The sequence below is a fragment of the Patagioenas fasciata genome, chromosome 2 (assembly GCF_037038585.1).
Source record: "Patagioenas fasciata isolate bPatFas1 chromosome 2, bPatFas1.hap1, whole genome shotgun sequence".
NCBI lineage: Eukaryota > Metazoa > Chordata > Aves > Columbiformes > Columbidae > Patagioenas > Patagioenas fasciata.
Window position 1 is genome coordinate 52,544,302 of NC_092521.1, and position 19,505 is coordinate 52,563,806.

The following is a 19,505-nucleotide window of genomic DNA, read 5'->3' on the forward strand; positions in this document are numbered from 1 at the left end:
AATAAAAGATATTTGACTCTCTGCTACTTTAAATCTTGCAGTTACAGTGCAGTACTATCAAATGTAACTCCCACTTTGCTATAGTATGCAACAGTATCTTCTACTTAGTGGATGTTTTCCTCAAAATTCTTCCCTGATGAAGACCACATACTTAGACATCTGCAGATCTAACTTTTAAGTTAGACTGCAGTGAATAAACTGCACACCGACTTAAATGTATATTATTAGACTGTTAAGATGCCAGGATATCCAAACTACAGAAGTCAACAATGTCACTTTTTTGGCAGCACCTTCATATAGAAGTTTAATTACAGAACTCTGTGAGAAATTATTTTTTTCAATCCAATAGGGATTCCTTAAAAACACAACAGAAAAAAGTAAAATCAAAAATTCCCTGAAGCTGCCCACAGTAGCACTGGAAAATATTTTTAATTTCTTTTAAAATTTTAGGTTTCCTTTTTTCTACTGCTAGAAAAGTAACCTGAAGATCACTTTTCTGAATTTGCGAAATGTACTTACACGTCATTTTTAAAAAGTATAAAAAGCCCAACTTTTAGAATCAGAGTGGAATTATGAAGCACCCTATGCACAAGAAAGGCATGCCACTTACTATTTGGTCTGAAGACAGCCTAAGTGACTTCTTATATGACGTTATGTTCCCATGGCTTGGATGCTCTGCTGGGGCAGATTCTATTTTCAGGGATTCCTTCAACTCCTGTGATGCTTCATCACTAGAAGAATCATCTTCTGGAGGCCTAACATGACATCAAACAGAATAAATGTAAACTACAGAACATCTTCCTTTAATGGTGCAAGATTCTTATGCAAGAGTAATTTCTGCTTATGTTGAAGTTCTGCTACTAGCCTGATAGCACAGATTAACCAAGTCCATGGTCTAGTGAATGCCCAGATCAAGCCAGTCTACGCCAACAAGCAAATCAGACTTGTAATGCATGCTAGTATTGGGGTAGCTCTAAATAGTACTATTACTAGATGGCTCCATGCATGAGGAGTTTAGTACAGACAGTGTCAAGAGACCACTAATCCCGTATTGATGAATGGGGTAAACTGCAGATGAAAAGCGATGCTGAATCAGTAACTGTTTTGTTTTTTAAGAAAGTTGCCACAGCTACTATATAATTTAAATTGTGGGTGATAAGTTAGTGGAGTAGCTCACCTTTTAAGCTTATTCACAGATTTATTTCTCTGCTGATTAGAGATTCCAAGATTAAAAGCAACATTTAATTTCTCTTAAGTATTCATACACGATATATTTAGTTTCTTAAATCCTTAACACACCAACAACACTTACAAGTATCTTTGTAAAATCATGGGAGAATATGAGTATGGGTATTAAATTATCTAGACTAGGACAGTTTTGTGCTAAACACCACTAGTTTTCAACCACAACCTTAGGCAACTTGTGCACTGTAAATGATGCTATTTTATTGTTTCAATTATTTAATGTTACAAAAAATGCACGTGGTTTCAATAATTCATACAATATTAGGCTTTTACAAAAAAAAAAAAAAAGGAATGACAAACAGTATCTCAGAAACAATACCACTATACTTATGGAGTAGTGGCCCATTGCTAAAGGTTACCATATATGTCTTTGTTACTCTGTCAGTTATGTTACAATTTAAGAAGTAAACACAATAGGATGTAGGAAGTAGTTGTAGTGTATTTGTAGTTCCTACAATGTTTGCTGCCACATTATTTTGCTGAATTGTTTGGCAAGCACATCTGGTTTCTCTTCAGTAGCTTAGAGGAAAATGTTTCTTCCCATTGTAAAATTCTACTGAATTATTCAAGCCAAAAAAATTAAAAAGGGAAAAAAAGAAAAAAAAGAGATAAAAAGAAGGGCCTTATTCAGTCCTCAAAACAGTCTTCAGGCAGGAACACACCTACTATTAACTTGCTCTTTTATAGTTGCTGGCAGTTCATTTGCTCTTTGTGTCTCAGTTTTCCCCTCTTTTGCCTCTGGTATCTAAAGCAACACAATAATAAAAACATACAGACATTTTAAGCATTTTAAACTGATCCAAGTTAATTCACAGTTCACACTTAAGCAAATGTCTATCAGTACAGTACATAACTACAGGGTGTTTCAAAAAGATGGACCCAACATGTTACAATTACACAAAAATTTACAGTTTAATGAGTTATCAAGTTTTAGTAACCCTTTTATAAATGCTCTGTGTTCCATCCACCTGCTGTACGGACTGTGAGAGTTTCATTCATGGGTGGTTCATGGTTGCAGAAATACAGTGATTTCAAATTGGGTCCATCTTTTTGAAATGCCCTGTATATTAAGTCTCAGAATCGCTCATTCTGTAAATGATTTAAGAAAAGGATGCTTATGAATAATTGATCTATTAAAGTTTTTTATTATTTCAGGAAACAAAACTCTGCATGCAAAAAATTGAGAAGTACTAGTTTAATACAATTAATTTATCATTAAAGGAGCTATCAACCTCTAGGCTTGTAAAATTCACTTTTTTGGGGGACAACTAAATTTAAGGCACACACTCGCGTTTTAGAAAACTTAGTTTTGTCTAAAATGGGGTGCCTCAGCATAACATCTATGATGCAGTACAGATTTATAATATTTGTGTATACAGTCTTAAAACATACAGCAGTGACTGAAAAGTAGGCTCTGACAACTGCTTATGGCTTAGAAGAAAGAATTTTAAGAATATTGTGCAACACATGAATAAACAATAAATAAATAAATTTTGTTGGAGCAACTTGTAACAGCAAATAAAGAAGTGGTATTTAAGGCTAAACATACAGAAGCAGCTACAGTTACTGTAACACTGAGTAACTCTCAGCTGCCAGAGACGCAGAGCTACAACGGTGGCGTTCTGAGGCACTTCTGGCAAATAAAACCTTTTTCATTTTTTTAACAGCTGAGAGGGAAAAAAAAAAAATAGGTCTCAGTTACCTGTTTAGTCATGCTTTCTCTCTTGCGCCAGAACCACCACCTTCCAGACTTCTTTGGCATCTTTTCTTTGACCCAAGACTCAACAGTTGCCTGAAAAATTAGCCATGTTTTTCATTTGTATAGAAAAACAACATAAAAATATAATAATATGCTACTACATGCAATATATTTTTAAAAAACTATAGATGTATCTATTTACCTTGGGCAAACTCTTCTGAAACACCTGCAAACTCAGAATCATTGGAGCAGCCAACGCCCAGTTGTAATACCTGTTTTAAAACAGTTATTGATAAGACTTATTGACCTCTAGTCAAGTTTTGTAATCTATCAGTGTGCAAACTACCCTTTTGTTGACGAAAATACATATTTGCTGCCAACAACTAATATTAGTTTTCTGCAAGCAGAAACGAATCAACACCAGTGGTAACTGCTGGAAAAAAAAAATCTCACTTCAACTAAAACTAAATTTAATGCAAATCTTCAGTTCAAAAATAATTCTCTTTGAGACTGAGAAACAGATCCACCAAAACCACAAATCACAATGGAAGCCGAGAAATGCACTTGGTCTAAAGGATGGATTTTAAATGAGATCTTCTGACCTAATTACATGATATAGAGAATTTACCTGTTATAAATCCTTATTACCAAATTGGGATTGTCTATGAGTCCAGGGTTTTCGGCAAATTCATGATAAGTAATAATATGTTCCATGAATTTTTCTGCAATAGAAGCAGATTTCAGTTAAAAATAATCCTATAAAATCCCAAGATGTTTGATTAGTTTATATCTAGGAAAATGCTTTCCGTCACTTCAGAGTCATTGCTGATCTTGCAGCATCACTCGAGATATGCTAATATAAGCCCATCAAGAGCCTTGTGACTGCCTCCACAGTGACAGGGAAGGCCTCATACCACTTACTTCAACAGTCACATTAATGAGAATTAGAAAATTAGAAGAGGGAGTATAAGGAGGAGGAAGGAAGGAACTAATTCAGCTTGCAGGCTGGAAAAAGAGATCCGTGCTTGTCTAAGCAAGTTTTTTTTCTAAAATTATTATTGCAGGTAAGGGGCCTACATACTACATTAAAAGGGAAGGGAGAAGGATGTTGTCAGCTTCTCAGGTTTTTTTTAATCACCAACTATAAATAGTATTTTCATGACTAGAGAATATATAGGTTTACAGAAATTCATGATTTAGTATAAGACCCCTGCAAGGAAGACAGTTTTTTTTAATCATATCTAATATTATTACTGCATTACCAACAGAGCTGTTCTGAGCCTTTATTTAAATTTCACTTGATGCATTTAAATTTCACTTGATGAGACTGGATGACCATTAAAAATGTTATACTAAAAATCTTGCAGTACATGTTCATGAAAACTATGTGCTCCTAGAAGCTACCTCAAAAATGCATAGAACTTCACTATTAAAATTAACCAGAGCATTAAAACAGAAGAATCAGCTGCTAGAAAAGCTAAAAGGTTAACAAATGTTTAGGATAGGAAACAAAGAGCACAGTAAAAGACAGTCCAACGCAACAGCAAAAGTTTTTTTAATTGCTTAAAAAAAACCAAAACAAAACAAAAACCACCACCACCACCACAAACACCAAACCAGAACAACTAATAAAGGAAAATTATCAGGCAATTGGAAAGAATACACATTATGAATATTTATACGGGACTAAGCAAGTAATTGCAACCAGAAAGAAGAGTGATTGGTCAGACATGCAATATGTAGTGCAAAAAAGGAGACAGAAAGCTTCTTAAGACACCAAATGCTCTTGCCTCTTTGAGGTTAAGTTCTGCTATTTCTGCTTGGCAGATGCTTGAGAATTTTAGAAAATGAAAGACTATCCATTCCCTTTTGTCAACATAAGCTAATAATAAGCCAAAGGTTTGCAAGGTGGAAATTGGAGCATTCATGCCACTTCGTTTAGATGCCTGAGCTTTATTACCGTTTATGTTTTAGTCTTTCATACCTTTAGAAATCTCTCCATTTTCATTGAGACCTCCACAAAGCGAAAGCGTAACATCAGGCAAGTCCATAGCGGAATCAGACATGCACTCTGTACCACTATCAGCAGCAGCACTTCCTACTGACTGGGGTGACTGGGAACCAGAAAGGGTATCTGATTCTGTCCACTGCCTGAAGCCTGGATCGGAATCACTAAAGAAAAGAAGTTCACATTTTCAGTAATTATTTCACTTGCAAAAAATGTATAGACTTGTAAGTTGCTAAAAAGCTACTAAAAAAAAAAAAGAAATGCAACAGCAAGATGATTAAGTACTACATCATTTTACAACATAAATTCAAAACAAAGAACAGACAAAACCACACATACACTCCCAACCCTTCATAATACTGGCAGACTGACAGTTTCCAGTTCTCCTAACATTCACCTAAAATGAGAAATAATTACATTTCTCCTGCTTGCAACAAAATTTATTTAAATGAGAAGATCCTGTACGTTCTATTTTTGCACAACAATGCTATGTTCCTCAATCTTCATCAGAAAGCTGTAACATAAGAATAAAAGCAAAAAGGACATTGCCTGATGCTTTTAGAACACTGTGTGTTTGGAAAAAATACAATAGAAAACCATTTTAAATAAAAATTCTCGTTGTCATCTAAGGTTAGAGTTATTAGTTTGACCCCAAGTACTGTAATCAATAAGAACTGAAAAGTTTAAAATTTTAGTTTTAACATAAACCAATAAACCCTTCTTCCTTATTAAGCTGTACTTTTACAAAGGTCTTTCTAGACAGTCATTCTTTTGGGGAGTATTTTAGGAGACAGGCACTGTGGCTACTCAAATCCTGGTGACAAAGCACTGCAGCTACTCCAGCCCCTGCAACAAGCACTGAAGAACAATTTCAAATGCGGCCCTGAGCAACAACAAGCCCTTGAACAAGTTAAACAGGAAGCAGTTCATGCTGTAACCCTTTGGCCAGTCCCAGCCAGGCAAGATGTAAAAAATGTGCTCCACACCAAGGTTGTGGAGAATGGCTTTTCCTGGAGCCTCTAACAGAAAACATCAGGGGAGGCTCAAGGCTGACCCCTCAGGTTTTGGAGTCAGGGATACAGAGAACCTGAGGCTCGCTATACTTCAACCAAAAAAAAAAAAAAAAGCTATTGGCAGCATAGAAGAGGTTTGAGCTGCTTCAGAAGTGGTTGGTACTGAAGCACAGCTCCTCCTGGCACCCCAACTGCTGGCGCTGGGCTGGATGTTCAATGGTAGGGTCCTCTCTACACACCATGCAACTCATGCTACATGGAGTAATAGGTCACACTGATCACACAACAGGCTTGAACGGGAAACCCCAGTCACCCAGGAACCTTGGAACTGGATCACAGACTGGCCAGAAGGCAAAGATTTTGGAATATTGCTGGAGGACGAGGTGCTGAAGAGGCTGAAGAAATGCCACTGTATAATAAAATACCAGAAAAAGCCAGAAAAAAAAAAAAAAAAAAAAAAAAAGGTGCCTGTTCATTGATGGATTCTGTTGTATAGTACAATACTATTGGAGGTGGAAAGCTGCTGTATGGGGTCCTGTATGACAAGTTGTAGAACCTCCTGAAGGAGAAGGTGAGTCAAGTCAATTTGCAGAAGTGAAAGCCATCTACCTGGCTTCAGACATGGCTGACCAAGAAAAATGGCTGGTGCCTTATCTCTACACTCACTTGTGAATGGTGGCAAATGCCCTGTGGGTGTAGTTAAGAGCAATGAAAGCTGAGCAACAGGCAGCACAGAAGGAAATCCAGCTGGGCTGCCCCATTGCAGTCCAGGTAGAAAACCTGGTTGTAAAAGTACATCATGTACATGCTCATGTACCCAAGAGCTGGGCCACTGAAGAACATCAAAACAAAAAGCAAGTGGATGAGGCTGCCAAGACTGAAGTGGCTCACTCAGGATCATCAAGTCCAACCATAACCTAATTCTGGCACTAAAACACGTCCCTAAGAACCTCGTCTAAATGCCCTTTGAACACCTCCAGGGACAGTGACTCAACTACTTCCCTGGGCAGCCTGTTCCAATGCCTGACAACCCTTACCGTGAAGAATTTTTCTTCCTAATATCTAATCCTCCCCTGGCACAACTTAAGGCCATTTCCCCTCACCCTATCACTTGCTACTTGGGAAAAGAGACCAACACCCTCCATGCTACAACCTCCTTTCAGGTAGTTGTAGAGAACGATAAGGTCCCCCGAGCCTCCTTTTCTCAAGGCTAAACAGCCCCAGCTCCCTCAACCACTTCTCATCAGACTTGTGCTCCAGACCCTTCACCAGCTTCGTTGCCCTTCTCTGCGCTCTCTCCAGCATCTCACTGTCTTTCTCATGATGAGGGGCTCAAAACTGAACACAGGATTCAAGGTGGGGGCTCACCAGTGCCAAGTACGGTGGCACAATCACTTCTCTAGCCCTGCTGGCCACACTGTTCCTGATACAAGCTAGGATGTTGTTGGCCTTTTTGGCCACCGGGGCACACTGCTGGCTCACGTTTAGCCGGCTGTCAATCAACATTCCCAGATCCTTTTCTGCCAGGCAGCTTTCCAGCCACTCTTCCCGAGGCTGCAGTGCTGCCTGGGGTTGTTGTGATCGAAGTGCAGGACCCGGCATTTGGCCTTGTTAAACCTCATATAACTGGCCTCAGCCCAGTGATCCAGTCAGTCCAGATCCCTCTGTGTGGTCTTCCTGCCCTCCAGCAGATCAATACTCCCACCTAATTCAGTGTCATCTGCAAACTTAGTAAGGGTGCACTCAATCCCTTCATCCAGATCATTGATAAAGAGATTAAACAGAACTGGTCCCAATACTGAGCCTTGGGGAACACCACTCCTGACCGGACACCAACTGGATTTGGCTCCATTCACCACAACTCTTTGGGCCCGGCCATCCAGCCAGTTCTTCATCCATCGAAGAATACACCCATCCCATCAAACAAGCCAAGCAGTTAAAGCCTCTGTGGCATAGAGGATGATGGCTGAAATGTAAATATGGGGAGGACTGGTGGATTGACTATATCACACTCCCACAAAGCCACCAAGCCAAGCACCATGTGCTTACAATGGTGGAAGCAACCACTGGATGGCTGGAAACATATGCCATGCCCATGCCACCGCCCCGAACACTATCATGGGCCTTGAAAAGCAAGTCCTATGGCAACATGGCACCCCAGAGAGAACTGAGTCAGACAACAGGACTCATTTCTGAAATAATCTCATACACATTTGGGCCAAAGAGTATGGCATTCAGTGGGTATACTACATCCCCTGTCATGCACCTGCCTCCAAGAAAATCTAACGATGCAATGGATTAGTAATGACTACACTGAGAGCAATGGGTAGTGGGACCTTCAAACATTGGGATACAAATTTAGCAAAGGCCACTTGATTAGTCAACACTAAAGGATCTGCCAATTGAGCTGGCCGTGCCCAATCAAAACTCTTATGTACTGTAGAAGGGGATAAACTCCCTGTAATGCACATTAAAAAAAATATGTTGAAGAGGACAGGCTGGTTTACTCCTGCCTCAGGCAAAGGCAAACTCATCCATGGAATTGCTTTTGCTCAGGGACCTGGGTGCACTTGGTGGGTAATGCTGAAGGATGGAGAAGTCCGATGTGTATGAACCTTAAGTGGATTTGTTTTGGCGTGAGAAGAGCCAATGATTTTAATTGTATAATGTTAATTGCTACATAATACTGTATGTCATCACTACTATGGCTGCTATATGCCATATCAAAGGTATTATGGAAAGAGTCACTCAGATTAACAAAGAATGAATTTTTATGAAACTGAGCAAAAAGCAGTGATGACAGAACCACACAAGTGCAGCAGTGATGGAACCAGAGCTGGTTTCAGCATACAACAATCCAATACCACACACCATCTCTCCTGCCCTGAAGGACTTTTATGACAGATGGAGCCCAAAGTCATGGACGAAATGAACTCAATGGGCATTTTAGAGGGATGGCCCATGGACTGAAGGAATGATATCTGTGTGTATATATCAAAAGAAAGGCAAAGTGGTGGTGATTAATTGTAATATATGGCAGAGTGTGGGACCTGGGCATAACCTAGATGGTATAGAGTAAGCGGTGCACACTGTCCTGGTTTCAGCTGGAACAGAGATAATTTTCTTCCTAGCAGGTGGTACAGTGCTGTGTTTTGGATTTAGAATGAGAATAGTGTTGATAACAGACAACTAGTTTTAGTTGTTACTAAGTAGTGCTTGTACTAAGTCAGGTACTTTTCAGCTTCCGATGCTCTGCCAGCAAGGAGATGCACAAGCTGCAAGGGGACACAGCCAGGACAGCTGAGCCAAACTGGCCAAAGCGATATTCCACACCATATGACATCATGCTCAGTATATAAACTGGGGGGGAGCTGCTCAGGGCTGGGTTGGGCATCCATCAGCAGGTAGTGAGCAATTGCATTGTGCATCACTTATTTTGTAAATTCTTTATTAGCAGTAGTTGTAGTAGTGGCAGTAGTAATAGCAGTATTTTCCCTTTGTGTCCTATTAAACTGTCTTTATCTTAACCCATGAGTTTTACTTTTTTTTTTCCAGCTGTCTTTCCCATCCCACTGGGGGTGGGGGTGAACAAGTGGCTGTGTGGTGTTTGGCTGCCTGATGGGTTAAACCACAACAAAAGGGCATGAAAAGTGTGCTTTTCTAGACCTAGCAACATGGCAAAATAGAGTACTGGTGCGAAAGGAGTGTGTAGTTTACACTTCCCCTCTCTCTACATTTGCAGAACATACAGGTTGCACAAAGATGAAAACTCTCCGTAATTATCTCACACGTGATCTTTCAATGTGTTTCTTGTCAAATCAGAAACAGATTTGCACAATGACATCAGTACTTATTACTCCACAAAAGCCTAGAAACTTGAAGTCCAATTCTCTTTACTAGAACTGGTTCATAAACAACTACATCATACACATAATAACTCAAATAGTGCAACTGCAATATAGCAGAACCTTAATTCAAAATTACCTTTTGGGAAAGTAGAGCGCTGCAACTTCAGGTTCCAAAGCCTTTAGGTCATCCAAGTAAATATCATCGGGCCCCTGATGATGACTTCGCTTGTGCACACCTGTTAATTTTAACAATTAAGATTCCTAAGATGAAGCTATCAGATACATTAAGTACAAACATAATTGTAAAATATTCAGATTCACTTGTGGCATTTATAAATCCAAGATTTTAATTATAGCTTTAGTCATATAAGTCTTTGAATAGGAAAAACTGAAAAAGTATACTTATACTTTTTCCATTATGGCTTCAAATTTGGTAGATCACACTGAAGGAAAGAATCACTTTAGTATATACCTTTCTTTTTTGAAGGAGAGTCAGTTTTTGCTATTGGCTTTGTTTCTGGTAAAGGGTCCACCAACAATCTAGAATTATGATCAGCATCTAATGGCAAGGGATCTTGCGGTTCTGTGATTGCAGAAGCAAGAGAATCTTTAACATCCATCTGCTTAAGCAGAGGATGAGTTCTTGGCTCAGGTTTCAGTACTGTACAGGTGGAATCTTTCACATCATCATAATCTTCAACTTCATCAGACCTGAGGATGACCCTAAAATGAGTCTTCTCTGATGGAGTAATGGTAGCTGTTCTGGGATGTTCCAGTTTCTCTTTCTTGCTTATCTGAAAACGAAAACTCTTGTCAATCCTTTCAATTCACATGTCTGTTTTATTCTGTTCTAAACATTGAACTTTTACTCATGGTACAAGTCCTGGTCACAAGCAAACTGAGTAAGAATTTAAACATGTATTTTAGCAATACAGAATGTCTTACCTTATTAGCAAAGTTCCCTGCAACAGGAGCTTCATACTAGCTTATTTACAAGTTCAGTAAAGAAACTGGCATAGAGGAAGTTCTGACTTGGCCAAACCATGGCAAGAAAAAAGCATAAATGAGGACATATGAGGGCTTTTGTCACCACCTGTCCTATTAGGTAACAAATTTACTATTTTAAGGCCACAATTCCCCTGGAATGAACTACAACTTAGCAAAAATAAAGGAAATTAATTTCTAAAGTTGCTTTCTTCAGTTTCAAAGTAAAAAATAAAAAGATTTTAGATTTTTAGTGTTAGCTTTTCTGGAATTACTTTGCTGACCAGCTTTTGAACTCACCAAATCCGATTATCAGACAGCCACAAGAGGGTGCTACTTTCCTATTTCAGCTGAATTATTCTGAAGAACAGCAGCAGATTTCCAGTTCTCTCTTCGGACACTATTTCAGATATGCCAAAACTCCGTTTGTAAAGTTAGAGATAATAAACAAATTTACCTTGGTTGATTCTGGGAATCCTCCCCATGTCCATTCCATGTGAGATTCAGATCTGAGCAAGCTCTCAGCAGGTTTAACTTCTAGTTCTGAATCACTTTTAGGGCAGACTGGCTCAGAGAAAGGGCTAGCAAATCAACAACAACAAAAACAAAAAGAAAGCTACAGTGTTTAAAATGCATTTGTTGTGCAGCTATTGTAGAGTTTTCTACAGCTTAACAGAGCTTCAATTATTCGGCAACATGGCAAGAAGCCCAGAGGGTTTTCAGACAGTGAGAAATTAGGTTAAAACCAAAATCACATTAAAGGACTTATACAGCAATCACCCTAGACAGATTCCTTCACTATATCTGCATTGTAGGTATAGCTCTCCACTCAGCCCACATTCCATTTTTCAAACAAAACAGAACAAAATAAAAAAGTTTATCTGAAAGTAGGACAGAAATGAGCTTTAAGTTCCTCTCCTCTTTAAAAACATAGCATTTAAGCTTGCTGTGCCAAGACTTGAGTAATAAAAGTCCTGCAAACATAAATCACAAAAGCAAGAAACAACACAAATTCCCAATGTGAGGAAAACAACATTAACAAGATAGTTTATGAGAGGGAAGGAAGATTGCTTGAAAACATCCTTCAGATATATTTGGACCACATGACCTTTTAAAGTTCCAGCCTACTTTTCCTACAGTAGTTATTATCCATAACTCACAATCAGACCTCTAAAACTTATTTTAGCCAAGACTAATTTTAAGTCAGAAGAACTCACTTTACACAATGCTAGAAAGGTGTGATTTCAAAATAATTTTGCTCTTATGATCTTAGGGAGGAAAGGAAACACAAAAGCTTGTTTTTGAAATAGCATTTAGTGTTAGGACAGGTCCAAGTCTATCCTTTCTTACACAGGGCACATTATAGGAATGCAGCTCTTTTTACATTTTGACATTCAGAGTGGATTTGTGTGTATGTGTACTGTTTTTTGGTGTTTGGGGAGGTTTTTGCTTGGTTGGTTGTTGGTTTTTTTTAAAATATAGATATTAACCTCAATATTTGGATTTGAATTGTAGGGACTAGAACTGGACACAGCACTCCAGGTGCAGCCTGACCAGTGCTGAGTAGAGCGGGATGGTCACATCTCTATCTCTGCTGGTAACGCTCCCGCAGATGCAGCCCAGGATCCAGTTTGCCTTCGGTGCTGCAGCAGCGCTCTGCTGCCTCACCTTCAGATTCTTCTACCAGGAACCCCAGGTCTCTTTCAGCAAGGCTGCTCCCCAGCCACACAGATCTGAGCCTGTACTGGGGTCTTTAGTTACGTCATTCAATATGCAGGACTTCCCCTTGCCTTTGCACTTGTTGCAGCAGGAGAGGTTTCATCTTGATATAAGAAGAAATTTTTTTATCATGAGACTAGCCACTCACTGGAACAACTTTCCCAGTTATATAGTCCCCATCACAAGACACTCTCAGTTTGTAACTGGACAAGGTGCTAGATAGTCTCATTTAGTCTCACTTTCCCATGAAAGGTTGGACCAATGATCTTTTGAGTCCCTTCCAACCTGGTCTCACTGAAAAGACTTGGGTTTCTCTTAGTTCCCGGCAAGGACTCTGAAGAGCAAGACGACCAAACTCAACTAAAAGTGAGTTAGCTTTTTCCAGGTCTCCAAAAGGGAGGTTATTACTCTTCCACTGTACAATGGCTACATTATAGAAACTTTCTTTGATGGTTTAAGAGAAGTAATTTCATGCAAACTTTCTCTTCTCCTAGTTGGCTCATGTGAGACAGAATCCCTCACTCAACTCCCCACCCTCAAAGAAGGAAAGGAAAATCGCCAATTTCTGTTACACTGCAATCTGTACTAGAGAGCTCCTTGCTAAAAAACAACCCCAAACTAAAGAGTCTAGGTATCTTACGTGACACACAAACAAGTTCTTAGAGCAGACTACCGCCTAAATATGTAAACAAGAAGAGAGGCATGAATCATATCTCTTCTGATACAGCCTGCTAATCTATGCTCCTTTTCAGTTTATAGAACTCTAGGTACCACCAGCCTCTATGTTACAATTATCTAGCTGATATAATCTATACAACACCATGTCAATTCTCAAGGTCAGAGTGACTGCTTTTCAGTCACAAGCCACAAACCTTTGAGGAACATTTGAAGAGTACCTCTCATCAAGTACAATTGAGGATGTGGTTGTCTGCCGAAAACATAAAAAGGAATGATAATGGGATTTCCTGTCCAACTGCTTCTGTTCATTACCAAGCTGTGCACTGGGGGAATTGGCAGCACTGAGCATGGCGTGGTACATTCAGACTCTACTGAGGTCACAGCCCTGGAAACACCCAAAGCAGAGATTATATGCACTTCAAAAAGCACTTTGTGAAGCTTCATCTCTTTTATTCTGCACTACCACCTATTGATACAGAAGAACAGGCACCTGTGCACTGGATAGTTGACACGCAACAATGGATATCACACAAGGCTGAACAGTAACCCTCACTGACACTGTGAATGTATCTGCTATGACAGGGGGTCCTCAGTCAAAAAGAAAAGTAGTAAAACTAGACACTCAAAGAGATAAGATGAATCAAGATGCTGCTCAGCATGCCATGTGCTATATATATGCCATTGCCTATGGCATGTTCAGGAAAAGACGAAAATTTGCCTCAAGTGCCACCACATATGGACAGAATGCTTTTTTATGCAAATAGAGATTGATGTTAGAGTGGTAAAATCCAAAGGGTGAGCCTTGAAAAATGTAGGAACTGAATGCAAGAGGATGAACATCAGAAACAGAGGAGTTTGAACGTATAAACAGAAATGCCCTAGTCCCTGTAACTGAAAACTGACTGGTGAGCTATACTATGTCATTTGTAAGAATCCACAATCAAATGACTCTGTGTCTGGTATGTCTGGGTAACCAGAGATATCAAGAACACCAGTAACTAGCAAATCTGTTCTGAAGTGGAATGTGATTCAAGTTTAGAATGTAGCTTTACCCCAAGTAATTTCACCTGGGAAATTCTAACTTACTTCTGCTTTATGGCATATCAAGTGCTCCTTATGTTACAGTGACTTGTAGGGAACATATTCCTTTTCCATACCCGTCTCAACCTATGAAAATCTTATTAACGGCGTTTTCTTTCTTCAGCTGTAAATTTCAATAAGAAAGTAAGAAAGCTTTTTGTTTGGTTTTTGGTTTTTTTTTTGTTTGTTTTTTTTTTGGGGGGTTTTGTGTGTGGTTTTTTTTTTTTTTTCTTCATTTGAGTGGGGGGAAAAAAAGGTGAGAAAAGGTTCCCAAAGTTCTAAGTAAGTATCAAATGCTGCATTCAATACCACAGAAGTTAGGCATGTTTGATAGTTTTACAGATCAGGGGGGGAAATAAATAAAAAGGCACATTTTTTTTTTCTTATAATTATTCATCGTTATACATATGATGACATTACGCAGTGACTTACTTCTCCAGGGGGGACCAATCTCCATCAGATAAGGGGTAATGATCCTTCGAATGATAAATCAAAGATTCTTTCTGTTCTTCACTCTTTGGTGAGGAATTTGAGGATCCTCTGTGGAGATACATGAGACATTAAGTCAGCTTCAAGAAATCTTCATTACTAATCCATTTAGAAAAGTTACTTATGTTACTAAAAATCAAAGACCAAAAGAAAGGAGTATACAATTTAAAGAATTCACTGTTTGCAGCACACCTGTGTATAACTTAAAATGCATATAAAAACTATTATTAATACTTGATAATATTGCAAATTTAGAAGTCTACTACTCTTGGCACGTAGCAAGTTAATACTGAAGAAGTCACAATAGCATAAATGGCATCACTCTATACAGATAGCGAATATTACCAAACCCCAAAGATGAACATAATGATTTACACATAACCTTTATTACGTAAACATTAGAATCACAAAAAAAGTTCAATGGAAAATGTAGTTTTGACAATGCAGTTTATGACCTCACATTTCGCAGATTAAAACCAGTAAGAAAACAGAGGCAGGTACTAGCCTCAAAATTTACCCAAGAGTTTACAAATTGACATAAACTACAACAATTAGCTAGAAGTGCTGCTGCTTTTCTGAACTGTGGGGTTTGTTTTGCACTGGGAGGTCTACTCAGTATAAAAACCCTCAATCATTAAGCAGGCATACACTGTATTTTTACACAGAATTCCCTTTTAAATATTTCCAACATAAGCATTTCAGACCTTTTTACAACTTTCTGAATTTAATTGAACAAATAGCTGTTCTCAGGATACAATTAACTTGCTTGAGGTTAGATCAAGGGCATCACAGCTACGCATTGGATAGAATACAATGAAGATAAACCTGGAATTTGAATGTAAAATGTGATACAAATTATTTTAAGCCATTATTATGAAAGAAAAAATAAAAGGTTTTTTAGTTCCATTAGTAGCACAGTTGCACTGGACTTCTTTTGGAAGGCTAATCCTAATTTCTCTTATGGATGGAGAACAGAAAATATTTTAACATTATCTATTAAAATACATAATTATTTAGAATTTACACGCTTACTCAGACCCTAAGCAGTTACACTAATCAACTTCATTTGCACAAGCCTTTCATTTAGACGACAATCTAGACTATGCTAAACACTGAACCCTAAAAATATCTTAATAGCTCCACTTCTTATTTAATATTATTATTCTTATGAAACTCAATGATGACAGCTTGCATTGAGATGAGAGCCACAGAGACTGTACATCCTTTTTATTCATAACCCAAACTGTGCTAGAAATACATTTCATACTATCTTAGCTTGTATCCAGTGTTAAGTATCTCCAAAAGACGAAAAAGGTATTATTGAACAATTAAGTAATCACACTAGCAAATTATTAGAGAGAGGTCCTCAATATTATGACTTCAGAGGGGGGCAGGATGACACACTAGTGGTACTGAACAGATTTTATTCACTGGGAATTAGCCACCAAATGAATTCATATGAAGACTACAAAAAATTCATTTCATCCAAAATCGGATAAATCTGATCTCTAAGGTTAAAAATCCAAATACAGCCAAAGACTATTGAAAATAAGACAGGAAAATCAGTATGCATCAACTTGCAACTTTGAGTTCCACTATCAATTCTAAGCTATTTATTTTGCGACATTTATAAACAATGCTACCGCTGCTTCTCATCCTTATCCACTTTATACATGGCCTAAAAAAACATACAAGATTTGAGAGACAGATAACTTCTTTAACTCTTTAAAACCCTTAGCACTGTAGAAATAATGCCCTCTATGCCTGAGTGTACGAACTGTAACACCTCAGTCCCCCTGACATTATTTTAGGGAAGTCAAGTACTACTAATATATCTGAATCATAGCTATTAATAGGAAAGACAAAGGACATATTTTTTAAAAAGTTGCATAAACACTTGGAAATGGATTTCCCAAGGAGGAGGAAACTGCTTGTTTTCTACTTTATAAGAACAGAACTAGATAAGACATTACATGCTGGTATCTGCGGCTGAATTTTTGACCTTCCTGTTAGAACATCAGCCTCCCTTTTCCTTTCCCAGTTTCACTTTGAAATCTGAGGCTGTCTAGTAAGAGTTAGTTGAGTTTCTTTCTTTTTTTTTTTTTCCAGAGCTACACATTTGTAACTGGAATAAAAACCAAAAACCAACAACTCAAACCAAATCAAACCTGTTCATATCAACTTACATCCCCACAGAATGTGAAAAGAAAGCTTATGAACATTTTTTCACAACCATATATTTAGCTGGGAAGAAAACAGTTTAAGCCTTTTGTAAGACTGTCTATGAACTTCACCAAGAGACACATAGCTACAAGGCTACTGTCTCTGGGCTTCCACTACAATGTATTTTTTCAGTCCTACATTTACTTGCTATTGACAAGAAAACAAAATTCTTTTAAAAAAAATCTTTTTCTTTTCATATTGTAACACTCTTCTCTGACTGAGAAATCATTTCTTCTGCTGTTTGTGTTTCAATATTTAAAACTAGAAAGCCTTTTCTATCTTTCATTCTAAAGGGTACAAAAAATAAAACCAGGGTATCCTCTATGGAAACACTATGGTCAGTTCAGCTATGACTACACATTTGAGATTTCAGTCAAACCTACAATTTTTTATTCATCTCTAGTCAAATTAAGATAATTGGTAAAATAGCAATTTGAATTCTAAACACTGGATGCAAACAGCCGTTATTGGTGCGACACTCCTAAATTTTTCATAACTTTGTAATAATGTACTAAAGAATAAATAATTAATTGGTTATACTTTCTTTCTTCCTGTACTTGATGGTTTTGATAGTTTTACTAAGACAAATTATCATTGTCTTAATACTCTCATACTGAAGACTGAACAAAGATCTTGCTTTTCTTAAACTGGAAGAAAAGGAAAAATCTCAAATTAAACAAAATGCCAATTCCCACACTTAAACAGAGCAGTGAATATCTAAAGGACAATTCATTGACATAAATATGACAGAGAAAAAATAGGACAAACGAACTAAGAAAGCCACAGATTGTAGAAAACACTTTAAAATCTCTTTTTTTTTTTTTTTGGTGCATTTTATTGGTCATAGGTGTGGTAACAGATTCATGTTCTTCTGTTGGACTAACCTTTTTGACTGGTAGTTACTAAATTTGACACTCCCTTGAAGACCTATACTGAAGAAGTTTTTTCGATTGTACTTCATTATCTTATACAAAACCATTCTTCAAATTCCCAGACCAGATCCTGAATTTATTCAGACAGTACGACATTTAACAGCAATGCTGTCCAAAAAAGCAGCTAGCTTTGTCTAAAACCTAAGTCTACTTCTTTTGTTAAGCAGCCTAAGAAACTTCCACATAAAACCGATGCGTAAGCCTTTCCTAGATTTTAAGCTTGATAGCTTTCTTCTATTAATATAAATCTTTCCTATTTCTCATACAAGCTCCTTCAGCTTATTAGTATATGGTACCACTTTACCACAAGCTCCACTTTACTAAATAGTTTATCCACTTCAAAATGCAGGAGTTACTTTTTTTCACCCTTTATGATTACACAAATGTAAAGAATTCTCTTCACTAACATGAAGGAGCATTCATTTATGTAGTTTTCAGTTACCAAAGTAAACACCAAGTTACAGAGAAATCAAATGCAGATGTGGTGTACTACAGGTATTCCACACTGCAGTTTAGGTTGAGGTTACCAAACACACTACAAGACCCCTCTGCCTCAGAGAAATTACACAGAAACTTCTCAGTCACACAGCAGTTCATGACACCACTTCTTTACCAGAATGGGCATAATTGGATTTCATGTTGGTGACAAAAACGGCCAAACTTGAAGGATTCTGTAAGGATGTGGAAGATAATGCTTTGGAATTTTGTTTGAGGAAAAGTCTATGGAAACTTATGCATTATTTGCATAGAGGAAAGGTACAAGTCACCTTTTACATTTTCAGTGGTAACAGTGAAAGCAGTCAGCTTGTATTTGAGAGTTTACCTTAGGGGCTGAACACTTTTTTCATCATCTGAGCTTATTTCCATTTCAAAAATCTCTTCCGTCCCAGTAGAAGAGATCTGATCTTCCTTCCTGCTATCTTGTTTATATTTCTTTCTTCTTCTTTTTTTCTTTTTCACAGAACCTGGGGTGAATACAGTCTCTGTTTCCACAGTGTGTGGAATTTCTGAGTTTGCGCATGTTGTCCTGTCATTTTCACCTGATTTCAAATGATTGTCAGTGTCTTTAAAAAACTGGTCTTCAGTGGGTATTGGAGATGTTGCCAAATATGCAGGAACTTTTTCCTAAAAAAGAAAAAAGACCATTTTTTCTACTTTGTTTTGTGCATAGGGTATAGTTGTTGGTACAGATTAATCCCTGCATCTATATTTGGACACAGAACTATGAAACAGCCCAGTGGTATAAAGCTGGTACCCAGAAAGGAAGCAAGTTCACTAGAGGAATTACAAAAAGTTCAGAAAAATTAATGTTAATGTTCTCACAGTTTCAGACATAAACAATTGATTTTGCTACCAAAACAAATACCCACTCAGAGGAATGTTTTGAAATTATCTGCCCTTGAGCATACCTTCTCTATCCATGCTTAGTGAATATGTTATAGGCTAAATTAAATCCACTGCTGCTGTATTTATTTTGAAACATTCACAGAAACGTGTAGATTGGAAGGCACATCCAGAGATCATCTGGTCCAATCTTCTGTTGAAAGTAGGGCCCCAGGTTAGGTTATCCAGGGCCTTGTCAAGCCA

The 19,505-nt window shown here is 37.9% G+C and overlaps 1 protein-coding gene across 3 annotated transcripts in view; it reads right to left on the reverse strand.

The window, feature by feature from the left end:
* LPIN2 (lipin 2) overlaps nucleotides 1–19,505 on the reverse strand; it is a 48,676-nt gene that overhangs the window by 9,333 nt on the left and 19,838 nt on the right. For all 3 annotated transcript variants that reach the window (XM_065830999.2, XM_065831001.2, XM_065830998.2), the window contains exons 4-14: nucleotides 18,742–19,043; nucleotides 14,707–14,814; nucleotides 11,255–11,378; nucleotides 10,286–10,607; nucleotides 9,950–10,049; nucleotides 4,929–5,116; nucleotides 3,573–3,666; nucleotides 3,147–3,216; nucleotides 2,948–3,037; nucleotides 1,908–1,990; nucleotides 611–755 (exon numbers count right to left, since the gene is read on the reverse strand). In XM_065830999.2, the coding sequence (XP_065687071.1) occupies nucleotides 611–755; nucleotides 1,908–1,990; nucleotides 2,948–3,037; nucleotides 3,147–3,216; nucleotides 3,573–3,666; nucleotides 4,929–5,116; nucleotides 9,950–10,049; nucleotides 10,286–10,607; nucleotides 11,255–11,378; nucleotides 14,707–14,814; nucleotides 18,742–19,043 (1,626 nt within the window). The remainder of the gene's footprint in view (nucleotides 1–610; nucleotides 756–1,907; nucleotides 1,991–2,947; nucleotides 3,038–3,146; nucleotides 3,217–3,572; nucleotides 3,667–4,928; nucleotides 5,117–9,949; nucleotides 10,050–10,285; nucleotides 10,608–11,254; nucleotides 11,379–14,706; nucleotides 14,815–18,741; nucleotides 19,044–19,505) is intronic.